Source organism: Euprymna scolopes, chromosome 14 (assembly GCF_053919585.1).
Source record: "Euprymna scolopes isolate OS-2025 chromosome 14, ASM5391958v1, whole genome shotgun sequence".
NCBI classification, from domain to species: domain Eukaryota; kingdom Metazoa; phylum Mollusca; class Cephalopoda; order Sepiida; family Sepiolidae; genus Euprymna; species Euprymna scolopes.
This window is the reverse complement of record NC_136495.1, coordinates 97,552,358-97,567,471: the sequence shown is the minus strand read 5'-3', so window position 1 is coordinate 97,567,471 and position 15,114 is coordinate 97,552,358. Positions and strand designations below refer to the sequence as shown.

General features: G+C 30.1%; 1 protein-coding gene across 1 annotated transcript in view; it reads right to left on the bottom strand.

Moving 5' to 3' along the window:
• Window positions 1–1,020: 1,020 nt before the first annotated feature.
• The window catches only part of LOC145293187 (uncharacterized), a 43,521-nt gene continuing 29,427 nt past the window's right edge, over window positions 1,021–15,114 (bottom strand). Inside the window, exons 7-9 of the mRNA XM_080139679.1 lie at window positions 10,462–10,566; window positions 7,408–7,662; window positions 1,021–1,244 (exon numbers count right to left, since the gene is read on the bottom strand). Coding sequence (XP_079995805.1) covers window positions 1,129–1,244; window positions 7,408–7,662; window positions 10,462–10,566 — 476 coding nt within the window. The 3' untranslated portion in view covers window positions 1,021–1,128. The remainder of the gene's footprint in view (window positions 1,245–7,407; window positions 7,663–10,461; window positions 10,567–15,114) is intronic.

Below are 15,114 nucleotides of genomic sequence, written 5' to 3'. Positions count from 1 at the left end.
AGAACTGCATTAAATGATTGGAGAAATGTGCAACTCTAAGTGGTTCCTGTGAAGAGAGACTAAGAACTGTGCCAAGTTTTGTTGCTCTACTATTACTTACTGAATGTGTCTCATATACTCAGTGTTCTTGATAAAATTAAATTTATAAGAGGAGAAAGCAGGAATATTTGATTCCAGAATAATTTCATGAACATGTGTAATGAGACTTTTGGACATGATTTTGACAATTCCTAAAAAAATAAATAAAAGTGCAGTGCCTTTATATTTTGATTCTTATTTTTACAATATAAGGGCGGACATAAATTTATTCTATTTTCTATATAATATTCTGCTTGTTACCTTCTTAGTCTGCATGTTACGCCGCAAAAAAGTCTAAATACAATTTTTAAAGGTCAAATTCACAAAATTTGCCTTTAAAAAGACCAGTCTGGCAACTCTGGACAAGAATATGAGAGTAATCTTCCTTTGATGTAGCTTCGTTTCTGAATATCTTAATAATATATGATCATTGTTGTAATAGTGTAAGAAAGAGCTCATAATAATTTTGACATACAACGGTTCTCCAAAGAAAAATTAGCAAAACATTACATAAAAAGGGGAACATTTGGAAGAAAAAGGGAAAAGAAAAGACCATTGTCTGCTGAGAGGTGCTAAACTGAAGGAGTAAATTAAAGATTGTGATTTTATTATTTGTATTAAACTATGTAGTACAATATTACTTTCTGAGTATTTATTAATTTATCTCATTTGAGTCAGTTCCATAGTTAAAATACAATGGATACCATTTTCATAGAAATGTTAATGAACTCATATTTGCTGAGTGTTATTGTATTTTTTGTGCTATACAGAAAAAATATCAGCTTTATCAAAACATTTGTGGATTAGATATATTTCCCATTCAATGGAATTTATGCAGGTTCTGCTAATATTAAAAGAATCTGTCCCAATAATCACATTATTTGCAATGGATTAAATATATTTTCTCAAGATTTAAAAGAAAATCAACCCCGAAATAATAAAACATTGTAATTACAATAAATTTATTTAATGAGTGCTGGGAATCAAATTTCAATGTACATTATATACAAAAACAATTTTTCTATAAAAAGAAAATATAACACATATTGGTCAATTATTTACTTTCAATGTGGGATGCAGTGGTTTCACTTTTTGGTTCCGTGAAAGACCCAGGCGGCGAATACTCGGAGGTGATGTCATGTTAGTAAGGTTTCCCGCTGACTTTCCTTGAAAAGAAAAAATAGTAATAATGAAACATTTTTTTGTTTTGATATTGAAATAGGATTGTATTTTCTTTTGCAGTATCTTTTCGGAATAATTCAGATGGAGACAAAAATGATTTTTATAACTTAAAATTATTCAAGTAAATAATAAATTGAAAGATTATATTACTTTTTTTTTTATTCTTTCTCTCTCTACATACATATTCTATATACATATATGTTTGAGGTGTTCAAAAGTCAGAACTAATGAAGACAATGAGGTTGTTAAATAGTACACAATAAAAAGAGCAAATGCGACCATATGTAACTGTTTACCCCAAATAATATATATATATATACACACACACACACACACACTATTTCCAGGTCAAAAGATTATATATATATATATTTAGACAAATATTATTGAATAGCACGGAATTATTCTGTTTTACAATTTTCCTTTTTATCTTCTCCAATCTCCGAATAGTCCTTTTTGTGTTCTTCTCAAAATTGTATATGTTAGATCCATAATCGCGAGCGCTTTCGTACTTCTATCATCCTCAGGCATATTGTAGAAATAAATGCAGAAATTGTTTTTTAATTTACTTATATATACATTTTTTTTCCTAGTCACGTGGTAACTTGTTACAAGTTAGGTAGGCGGACTTTTTAAAAAAAATTTTTTTTTTTACATATATTAAACACATATATACAAACACATCTATACATATTAAAAAATGTATCCCAAATATTTCAAAACATTCTGGCTGCACTCATAATTAATATTTATTTGAGGCTTCTTTGTTTTTATGCACAATGCTTTGGGTATTCTTAGCCTATTTACATTTCTCTCACTCTGCAATACTCTTGTATTTTCTACCATAATGCTTCGAAATTCCGAATGGTGGCAGCCATGTCCCTTCAAATGTTGTGATATGGAGCTAGTCAGAGAGGTGGAGAGTCAATCTTCGCTACAATGTGTTTGCTGTTGAACCAATGTAGCTAATATTGGAGATACACTCTCCTATTGGGCAGCTAAATTTGTAAACTACATTAGTCCTTTCCAACAGGTCGTTTGTTTGCGAAATGTTGTTTTTCATTACAAGGCTTGTTGTCTGTATTTTTTTTATAATATATAATAAATTTTATTTTTTTATTATTATTGGGAGCCACGTATCTACGGATCATATTTTTAGGAATACTCATCGATTTTTGAGTTCTTGTGGTTACAGTAATATATATTTAGAGGTTGATAATTTTCTTGAATATTACTAATTTGATTCAAATTACTAATGGCTAGTTTTATTTCTTTATCTACAAGAGAGTTAGGGAATTGATTATTTACTAACACTTGTTTTATATTTTTTAATTCATTAAAGAATATTTTTTTGTTTGAGGAGATCACCTTTGCACGATGGTTAAGATTCCTTATTATAACAGAATAATTCTGTGCTATTCAATAATATTTGTCTAAATGAGAAAATGCTGCCTAAATATACACTATATATATATATGGCACTTCCTATCAAGTCCTTTCTGTGCACAGATGAATGAATCCTGTAGTATCAAGTCTTACAAAATATTTTTAGCATGTGCTATTATATAAGATAATACCAGCCAAAAAGGGAATAGCCTCAATATACCTGATAGAGCAAGTGGAATTCAGTTTTTTTTTGTTTTTTTTTTAGTAGTTTGTGTATATGTATATATATATAGACACTAGCAAGTAACTCAACATTGCCTGGTCATAAAATACGATTAAACATGATATTTTGATTAATGCAGATTTTGTATTTATTATTATATTATATTAGACCCAATATATAGCAATGATTTAAAAAAAAAAAAAAAAAAAAAAAATGACTTGTGCGCCACCACCTAGTATCGAAACCAAAACGTTCAGCTTACAATTTACTTTTTCCTTTGACATTAATGACTGTACTATGAAGATATGTTTACTGCAAAGCTAAAAATTAAAACATGAACCAATAGCTATTATGTCATGCATGCATATTGGTAATGCCGTTATTTGACCATCATCTGACAAATTTCTTTTTTTTTTCTTTCTTTTTTTTTTTTTTTCACACTTTTGCACCGATTTTTCCCTGGCTAAAACCTAAATATAAAGTTTTGCATGGGTTCAAATACCCTATATATGAAGATATGAAGATTCATGTCTGTAGACCAAAAACTGATGGAGAAGTTTGGTAGGCAAAATTTTTTAAATAAAAATATATACGCATACATAAATATATATATATATAGAAAGAGTTTTGTGTTTACTATAGTTTTTTATACAAATATTACACAAGTATAAATTCTGTAGAATATCTGCATGAATATAATTACACATAATAGTTAACTAAAGATTATCATCCCATACGAAAACTGGAAAAACTTACAGGGAATTAATTAAAATGAATGTTTAAAAGAATATGCAAATTAGCTAGATCTCTTACATATGAATGCAATTTAACGACTCATATATAACAAAGTTGTATTTTCTTTTTAAATAAATAGAAAAAAGGGTTTTTAATATGAATATCAACACACACACACACACACACAAAAAAAAAAAAATTTAAATATATCTATGGATACACTTCAAGGTTAATATATATCTATATAATTATAAAAATCTGTGGACCCTCCGGACATCCTTCCTTGCCTGCTAGCTCGAATCTTGTCTTTGATGATTCTATCTTTTAAAAAAGGGACGACAGGTGAATATATATATATATTCACCTAACTTTTGTGGTAATATCCATCAGGATTTTTCATCTGAATTCTATCAGTGTCTTCTCTTGTGTGTGTGTATATATATATATATATATATATATATATATGTATGTGCGTATAGGCATGGCTCAAAAACTAAAGAATGAGGATGCAGAGTTGTAGGTTTTGGTTCTAGCTGATGGTCATATATATATATATATATTTAGTTTTGATCTTACTACCATATATTAGGTTCAATATAATAATCGATAGAGAATTGTCTCTATAATAATTAATATGTAATCTGCATAAATTAAAACCTTTAAGTGTGTCTTACAACTGGGCGATCTGCTAGTATATATTACTACTTAAAGGTTAATATATATATATGCATACATATATACAAAGTATTCAGAAATTAATATCAACCTATAACATGATGTGAACTAGTACAGTAAAAAAAAAAAAGCCCAGCTCAATTGAAAATACTTTAAACCCACAATTATCTTAAACCAACTTGATCAATGAAATTAACAAAATCTAAGTCAGATTACTTTTCACATTTTGGTTGTTATTTTTTCAGCATTTTAGTTGATGTAACCTCCCACCTTTTTCAAGTGTATCCTTTTTAACTAAAAATTTAAAACAATAGTCCAAATCATAGGAAATTGTCAATTTTCATCTAAAAAATTCTGAAACAAAATCCAAGTCATTTGAATCATAAGCATTAAATGCTAAAAATAAAAAAATCATTTTTTTTTTTTTTTTTTTAAATCCTTACCATAAATGGATATTGTGTGTAAACAAAAACTCTGAATTGTATTTAAAAGGAACATTATCTTAGACAATATTGGTTATTATATTTATGTAGCACTGGTGTTATTTAATACCATGTTCCTTTTCATTATAATAAAAAACAAGCAAATATATTTTTAATAGGATCCATAACTTTAGGGATCTATGATCTCCCCCTCCCTTAAAGTTGCAAACCATTGCTATAGAAGATCATCAAGAAGATTTAACAAAAATAAAAATTTTGAAGGGTAATTTTTTAATTTATTTATTAAAACACAAATTTGGTTTCTTGAGATTTGCTCTGAAATTTTCAAAATATTATGTCGGAATATATTCCAAGATATTTGTGAGAAAAAAATGACTAAGATTTAAGAAATGTTAAAAAATGTGTTTTTATTAGCTAGTCTTAAATATTAAATTCAATTTAGCTTTAGGAGAACATCCTCTTAGTACCCTTCCTACTCTTAGTACCTTCCTTGCACTAAAAAAAAGGTCAAGAGATTACTTGTCAGTCACTTGGTGTGTCCTCATTTGTAAAGGAATGAAAATTTACCCTTGTATGTGTTGAGGCAATTAAAAGCACATTCATAAATTACTAATACGCTACCCAGCATAAAAAAAGAGTAAAATATGCTTAAATATATTTTAATTCATGCAGATTTTGTATTTCTAAAGCCAATTCTTTATTGATTATACTCTCTCTCTCTCTATATATATATATATATATATATATATATAATTTCGGTGCCATTGGTTAGAATCGAAACCCAAACATTTAGTTCTCCAGCATTATTCGCTACCATTTGAGCTAAGTTCACACATATATCCAAACATTACAAATTAAGTGACTAAAACGTATAAATATATACTTGCACATGCATAAAGATTACACATTAGTCTGACATGCACCTACCAAGTTCCAATTTGTCAATTTTGATCCCTTAGCAGTTTTTCTTCTGGCTAAAAACTAAATCAAATTTGTTCTATAGGTCCAAATCCCCTATATATCAAGTTTCAAGTCCGTAGACCAAAAATTAAGTAGGTTGGTAGAGATCATTCCACGGAGAGAGAGAGAGAGAGAGAGAGAGAGAAATCGACACTTAGTGTTATTTTCTAGCGATATTAAGTTTTGAAATGCCATTTTGTATTTTTAAATTTGCTACCTTAGCGATGAGTTACCTGCCCTTTGTTTTGCATATAAAACTGCCTCCCCTTTTATTGACAGGACGTATTTTATATTATCGCTACTTTATTATTTTTAAATATTTACATATTTAAATATGCATAAAGTTATATATATATATATAACTACTTAATTTACTCACATAAAATTAATATATGGAAGTATAGATTTATGCATAAACTTTAAGTATTTACTTCAAAAGTGCTCAATACGTAGGTAGAGCTTGTGGATGAAATGCGGAATATTCAGTGTAGCTTAATCGCCATATACATTTTATAACTTACTATATATATATATATATATATATATTAGTACAATTGTCCTTAGATTACCTACTATATTTCAAGTCCATAAATTCTCTACAAGTACAGCTATACTAATTATAACTAGGAGAGCATGTGGAAATTCCACAGTTAAATTTTATCTTTTCTTTTCTAATTAAATATAACCATGTATTATTACACATGTAAATTACACTCTTCTGTTCTCATATGAATGTTTCACCCTTATCTATCTGTATATATGCAGACAAGCAGCTGTTATTTCTACTGGACATTGAACATGACAATACTTTGTTTAAATACATACAAAAACAGGTAAATATATAAATGGTAGCATTTTATATATATATATATATATTGATATGTATTTTAGGACAGTAGAAAGTGGACCTTGGGTTTACTTTTGGCAGCTTTTTTGGCCTCCCTTATTTTGTCCTTTAGTCCTTATATTTTATGAGTGATGTTTCTGACAAAAGGGAAAGAATTACAGTTTTTCTGGGTCAGGATCTATCCATCTAACACTTATTGTTGGCTAGTTTTGTACCTTGAAGTAGTAGTATTCGTTTTTTATCTCCTTACATCAAAAGGCTTCATGCTTTGTCTGAAGCAATTTCCATTTAAAAGAAAAGGTTAATAATCTGTTTCTATATGAATTAAATGGATGCGCCTAAGCATCTCTATAAGAGGCTCCGTCGGCAACTTATCACACTTCAGTTTGAAATGTAATTTTCATTGTTAAATGTGCAGCTTGAATGGCCACATCTTATAGATCTGCATTCTTACTGAAATTGATCATAATCTCATCTGGTATCAACATGTGTATTTCAGCTTTGTTTATGTGATTCTTAAGCAAGAAAAAAAAATGAGCATATTTATTTTTTAATGTCATGATCAAAAAATAGAGGATTTAATCATGTACAGCATACCACCTCCTGCATCAACTCAATAATACACAAAAAGGATGCATGGTAGACTATGGAAGACCTGGCTAGAGTGTGTATGAAGTGATTTAACTGCTTGCAACATGACCGGTATCAACCCTTTGGATTCGATTTCATGAAGAGCAGGTGTGAGACGTTGCCTGGTGTTACCCAATCCAGAGTCAAACACATCTATAGCATCTTAAATACTAAATAATGATGATGAATCATATAAAGATCTTTCAAAATAAAAATAAAGGTAAACTTTAATAAAACGGGTTACTTACCAAGAGGAGTTGACGTTTGCATTTTAGAAGGAATTTTAACTGAAGTGACACGCGCTGATACAGTTTCAGTTTTATGCTTGTTTACCGATGTTGGAGTCATGCTGACAATACCGATGCTTGAAACAGATTTAGTTACAGCCTTAACAGAATTTGTAGAATTTATTGATTTAGAACTTAAGGATGGGCATGATACTGATGGTGGTGATGGTTTTTTGGTTTCTGTTTTCTGCTGCACCCGATTTGAAGTTATTGATTCTGAAATTAAAATATTACTGATGAATACGAAATTCTGAAAGGTTAAAAAGAATTCACTCGACATAAAATTGAATATTTAAAGGCATTTATTGTATTGCGAATAAGAATTTACGTGTTTTGGATGGTTATCCACATCAAGTTTGTTAAATTAAATATTAAAGTTAAACAAAATAATATGCTAAAAAAAATTAAATATTAAAGTAAAAAATTCAATGTTTCAGATGATGTCATTTCTGACTTTCTTGAGGTAACTTTTGTCATAGTTTTATTAAATAAAGTACTAAGTTTGAAATTCTTATAAGGTTACTGTTTAGGAAGAAAGACACTTATAGAAAATGAGAGAGTACAGTTTGTTAGTAGCAATACAGGTAATTGTTAAAAATAATTAAAAATAGAAATTTATTTTGTTCATCTAATAAAAAATATAATTTGTTGATGACAAATAGTAAACACACAAGGGCCCGACAATATTTTTCGGACACTTTAGTATTCGACTTTCCGAGTACCATAGAGTGGCGAAATTCTTTCAATAGAATAGCATAAACATATAAAGACAATACCTGTAGTAAAAAATGGAAGAAAATCGATTAGGTAAGAAAAAATATTTAATTTTCATAATTTTTTACAAAACACACGCAATATTATTTTTCGGACATTGTTGAAAAACTGTTAATAGTCTGTAATATCACCTTTCTTCTCAATAACTTTTATCAATCTCTCTTCATAATGATCAAACGTATGCACAATAACATCTGTGTTTTTATTAGTTGTTTTTTGGCATCTAGTATTCGTTCCCATAGTTGAGCCTCTTTCGTTATTTCAGGTCCATCATAGACAAGTTGCGCAAGCATTTCCCAAACATTTTCTATTAAATTTAGATCTGGGCTTTTTGCAGGCCATTCCAAAGTAGCCATATTCACTTTAGCCATTCATTCTTTCATGAGTTTTGACACATGGATCCTGCAATTGTCTTGCTGTAGAACGAAATCATTCCCCATCTCTCTTCTTATCCTTGGTAGAGCTTTCTCGTCCAGCAACTGTTTGTAGCTTTCGCTGTTCTGCTGTCCTTTTAGCCACTCCAATCATATATTTCCATTAGCAAAGATCATACCCCAAACCATAACTCCTCCTCCTCCCATCTGTTGTTTGTTCAGGACAACAGGCTCACCCCTTCTTAACCAAGTACACCATCCATCAGGCCCATCAAACTTGAAACGCTTCTCATCAGTAAATATAACCTTCTTAAAGTCAACATGCTTTGTTAACCACCTTCTAGCACACTCCAGCCTTGCTCCTTTGTGTTTCTTTGTTAGTGTAATTTTTTTCTTAGCCTTTGCATACTTCAAACCAATCCTATGCAGCATTCTTTGTACTGTTCGGATGTTTACATCCAATTCACATTTCTCCTTCACTTTTCTAGCTGTTATTTTTTCTCCAGATGTCAAAAGCCATGTCACAGTCCTCTTCATTCTCCTTTCAGTCCTCTTGCCAATTGATCTTTCCATCCTCTCTTCTTTTTCCGCTCGGAGTTTGTCTTCAGCATGTATTCGACCGTTGATTTTAACAGCTTCAAATCCATGGCTATCCTTGCTGAGGCCATCTTCCCACTTCTTCCATGCCAAACAAACGACTTCTTTTGAATGCATTTTACCTCATTTAACTTAATTGTTTTGCCAGTAGAATAGAACAGATAATTGATTCTAATGACGACAGCTAAGTGTACAAGCAGAAAATTTGCATACAGCAACATATACATGAACATAGCTCTTAATAAAATAGGATTTTTTGTCATGTCCGAAAAATAGTGTCGTGCAAGTTTTCACAAAAATCACAAAAAACTAAAATTATCAAAGCCAAACTAAAAAAAAATGATTACATTAGTAGTGGATTTTCACTCGTCAACTACGTACTTACAATCTCAAAAGTTTTTGGCACTAGTAGCCACTTTGAAGTACTTTTTTCAGTGTCCAAAAAATATTGTCGGGCCCTTGTATACCCTAAGTGAGTTAAACCAATGTCCTCCACCTTCAAAGGAAGAAATGTCAAGAGAATATTACATTTTCAAGCAGTCCCCAGTCATATGTATATCCCAGTCAGGAGAGATGACAATGTTAGTTTTTTTTGCAGTTGTTGCAGGGCGGTGTCAACAGCCTTTTACATACAGTGCCTGGTATTTCCTAATGACCACTAATTGGGTACTAATGTACAGTTTCAATATTGCTTAATGAAAACAGGAGTGTCAACATGATTATGCTTTGGTAGCGCAGTAAGCTTATCAGTCTCATAATCATGTATCTTAGCTTGAGCTATTTGAAAGTTGTGAGCTCAATATGTTGTTAGTATTTATAGAGAATGAAAATTTTTTAATTGATAAATGCAAGAAATAACCCAGAAGTATTATTGAAAGATGAGAAATTCATAAAAATACATTTTATACAAAATAATTTATTGAAGATTAATTAAGATCAAATCTAGTTATTTATGGAAAATAAGTGGTTCAAAATGTGATCAAAATATTAATTGAATTAGATTTTTTTTTTACTAATAAAAATTTGAAAAAAATTTTTTTTTTAATATTTAGAAGAGAAAAGTTCATGGAATTATTTCATACTTTGAGCTGCAAAAGAAAAAATATGGAATCTTTCATCTGCATAATCATTAGAATAAACTTCATCCTTTAAAATAAAACTGAGTGGTCAAAAATGTAAATTAAAATTTTTGATGACTTTTAGAGAAATTTTGGAATTCTACAGAATGCCCTACAAACTATGTAGAATTTTTTAAATATGCAAAACTTACGTGACTGTTTTTTACTTTCTTTTTTGGCTTTTGTGGAAAGAACCTGTTTTTGCTTTTTGTTTTTTGGCTTTTCTTCAAAATCACTGTTTTCTTCAGAGTTGCTTTCTAGAAACAATAAAAATCATGGAATTATAGTCAGCTAACATACTTCCTACCTTCTGGCATAGCACTATAAGAAGCAGTGACAAGGCAAATCAGTTCCTTCACTTATTGTTCTTCAGCATTTCTATGGTGAATAATTTATTAAAATTCATACATAAAAGGGTGTTATTGAAAAGTATGCAAGAAAAATTAACAAAATTATAAAAAGATAAAAATAACACAGTTGGTCTTTATTTACACTTTTAATAACAAAATTTAAAAAATGAATGTTTTTATATTATTGTAAATTTTATAAGAAATATGTTTATGAAATTATAAAAATAAGTGTTTTTAATTTTGAAAAGAAGTCATTTATTTGAATTTGTTATTATTTGTTATTTTGATTTAAATAATTTTATTTTCATATTTTCATAAACACATATTTATTACATAATAAATATGTGTTTATGAAAATATAAAAATAAAATGATTGAAATCAAAATAACAAATAATTTATAGGCGTGAAAGAAAAAAAAAAGGGAAGGAACTGATTTGCTTGTCACCGCTTCAAGTAGCACTACACCAGAAATTTTTTCATATCTCCTCACACTGGAATTATATTAAAAAAATTTTTAAAACTAAATTCGATTTTTTTCTAACAAGTTAAAAAACAATTATTTTATGTTTATGTATGTTCAGTAATGAATTGTGGAAAAAATTATCTGATTAATGTAAATAGTACCCGTGTAGAACCTTTTAAAAATAAACTAGGTGAATTTAAAGACTTTTGGGAAAATTTTTTAAGGGAATCTGATCTGTGTATTCCTATTATATATTCTGCAGAATATGTACTAAAAAAAGAAAAGATCCATGCCCTATAAATGTTGAAATAAAATAATTGATTGAAACAAGAGATGCTCACTATTATATAATAAAATGACTGCAGAAATTCATCCTTTTGAACACCATTGCAGACACATTCAGTCATGATATAAAATGCCACATGGCATCTGACGAGCAACACCATCACAATCGGAGGAAGGAGTTCTGATTTTTCTCTCTAAATAGTTAGTCCTCCCACCGCTACCAGTTGACACCGGAACCAATTCTAAATTTTACAATGATACTGTGATTACACCATCATAACTGGTTAACAGACACATAGACATAACATAATCATTCCATTTTACAATTCATAAATAATAAATTCTCCCTTCTGTAGTCTGTCCATTCTGATTGGCTGAGCTCTTAAAATTCTATTCCAGAATTTGATTCTTCTATTCATAAATGAACAGTTACTGAATTTTAAACATGGCGTCACTAACGAACATATTTCGTTTATTCGACAACTATATTTCTTTATTAATTACTTTATCCCTTTTTGTTTTGATGTGAATTTTCGCTATTTACATTATTGCGACACAGCTATTCATTAGATTTTATGGCACCAACACAATGAAAACAGGTTTTTCTTCCTCTCTCCTTCTCTCTCACTGCAATTATTTCTCTTGTGTGTTTTTGTGTCAGTCTGGTTGGTTGACCATGTGGCTTGCTACAATAAATTGCTTTGCTAAAAACAAAATTCATCTACCTAATTGTCATTCCGCATTTAATTACATATTCACAGATTAAACATATAAACGATTTTGACTATTCCTGTTTTGGTCACGTGATATGCCATGAACGTCAAAGAAAATACCTATTGTTTATACTTCTTCAATTACTTTTTACCTTTTTGCTTTTTCGTGATTTTCCGCTATTTACATTACATGCAGCTCGCTACAATAAATTTCTTAAAAAAAAAATTTCAGTTACCTAATTGTCATTCTGCATTTAATTACATATTCACAGATTAAACAAAAAAAAAACTGATTTCAACTATGTTTGTTTTGGTCACGTGACATGCCATAAACACATGGAAAAAACCCCCCAACATTTCTAATTTCTTCAACTATTTTTTTTAGATTTTTTAATTATTGGAATTCTTGAGATGAGCAAGTGTTATATTTATTTGTGGACTGTTATCCCCATCTTCATAGTTTTGTTTAACAATGTTTCAGCCATCTATTCCTCTGGCCTTCGTTAGGTGGTTAACTGTGACAGGATAGGAATGCTGAATCTCTTACCTGCATCTTCAGCAATTACTGCAATCCATAGCTGTTGTCATTTCACCACATTTTTGGCCAACTAATCTGAAGGCCCGTGGCACAGTGGATAAAAATGTTTAATCTCTACCGTGCAAAGTGAGGATTGTCTGATGATAGTGGTTTCAATCCTACTCAAAGTCGGCCAGAGCATTAGTTTGCCAAAAATGTGGTGGGACGACAACAGTTATGGATTGCAGTAATTGCTGAGGATGCATTTAAGAGATTCAGTATTCCTATCCCGTCGCGGTTACCACCTGACGAAGGCCAGAGGAATAGTTGGCCGAAACATTGTAAAACAACAGCTAAAAAAAGATGAGGATAACAGTCCGCAAATAAACTATTTTCATTATTAACTGAAGAATAATTTTTATAATGAAAAAAAAACAAATTTGCCACACTAAATCTTTCTTATAAAAAACATACATTGTGTCTCTTTTTTTTTTTTTTTGTTTCCATTTACTCAAACTCAAGCAATGCATGGCCAGGTACAGCTAGTTGGGGTAATAAATCAATTTGACTGAAAAAATTGCTTAAATAAAATTTTTTTTAAATCTATAAATATTCCTAAAGTTTAATAACTAAGAATATCATACTTAAAATATCATCATCATATTCGGTTTAAAGTCCATTTTACATACTGGAATACGCTGGATGGCTTTTAGAAATTAACTTCCAAATGAACCTATCTCTGGACAGGTCTTTATTTATCCCTCTTTCTCTCAAATCCTTCCTTATCACTTCCTCCCATGTTTTCCTTGACAGCCAGTGCCAGAGTGACTCTACTATCTCATTTTTTCTACAACTAAACCAAGCACTCATCTATTTTCAGTGTGACCATACTATCAAAGTCTTCTGTTGTGTACACATATTTATACACTGCCCAGATTTAAGCTTGTCGTTAAGACTCACATTATACATCTATCATATACATTATCACACTATAGATACATTTCTGATAAATTCTTCCTTTGGTTAAACAGTGGTAATGCTTTGCTGGTGAGTAATGATTAAAGTTCTCTGAACTTAGTTATCCAATACTAACTTTTGCTATCACACCAGCACCAGCTGGAGGACGACATCTGACAGAGATAAAAATACAGAAGGGCATTTTCCATGGAGACTTCCTATCTCTATTACTTTTTTATCATAGCTATGATATCACTCAAGAACATAAATAGGAGGTTCAATGCTGGATTCAAATTCACACACACACAAAAAAAAAACACCTCATGTATATGGACAACCTTAAACTATTTGGTGGAAAAAACTTTGAGATGAAAAAGGAAAACTCAAAACAAGAGAGGTCATAAAACTGAAAAAACCAAGAGGTAATGAAGACACTTGGTGGAAATTATACTTATAAATATCTGGGAGTTCTGGATTACACTGGCTATGTAAAAAGTAAGAAGAGAGAAGAGGACTGGTAAGTATAAGATTATATGAATGATACGATAAAAGAATTAAAAAATTACATAACCTAAATTACAGAAAGACTGATCAGTAGCAGAACAATACAAAGAGCAACGAAACTGAAAACAAAAAAGCTAAAATAATGAAATCAGAAGAGAAGTAGTACATGGATGATTTATAAGACTAAGAAAAGAAATAGTACATGAAAACACATGTGCATAGTTAGAAAAAGGACATTTGAACAAAAAATAAAATCGCTACTGACAGCTGCACAAAACAACATGATCAGGACAAACTATATACAAGATATGATAGACAAAACACAGGTAAACAATAAATGTAGGCTTTGTAGACAAAGAGAAAATACAGTAAACCATGTCATAAGTGAATAATTCAGTATTAAAAAATGAAAAACATAAAATCCTTTATGGCATGGAAATACAAATTCATCCAAGCAGGAATACCAGGTTTGATAATAGTTATTAAGTAAAAAAACCCATCCCAAATAGTAGGTTTCGACATCTTATCACTTTACAAGAAGACAAAAAACTAAGCAAATACGACATAGCTTATATTACATACGGGCCGGAGCAATATTTAAATATAACAATAAAATGCAAACACAGGGGTATGGATGGGCATTTATGGATAGCAAACGCTTATCATAGGCAGATAAATCTTCTGCAGTAGGGGTATGTTCATAGGTCCAAGATTGGGTTCAAGTTTTCCTTTTTTATACAAAAAAGGTTTAAAACAAATAAAACAACAATTATTTTCTGTGAGACAGGTGGATACAAAATAAACACAAAAATCGAACACAATAAGATTTGCAAGAGATAATGAAACAAACACTTTCAAATCATATAAAACTAAATTTATTAATGATAAGGGGAAAGAAAGATTTAACAAAAACAAATATATTCAAAACTAATGGGATTGGGGAATATTTTTAACATACTAACTGAAAGAGAATCCTATAACAGAAAGACAAAAGGCAGCAACCGGTCCACACGAG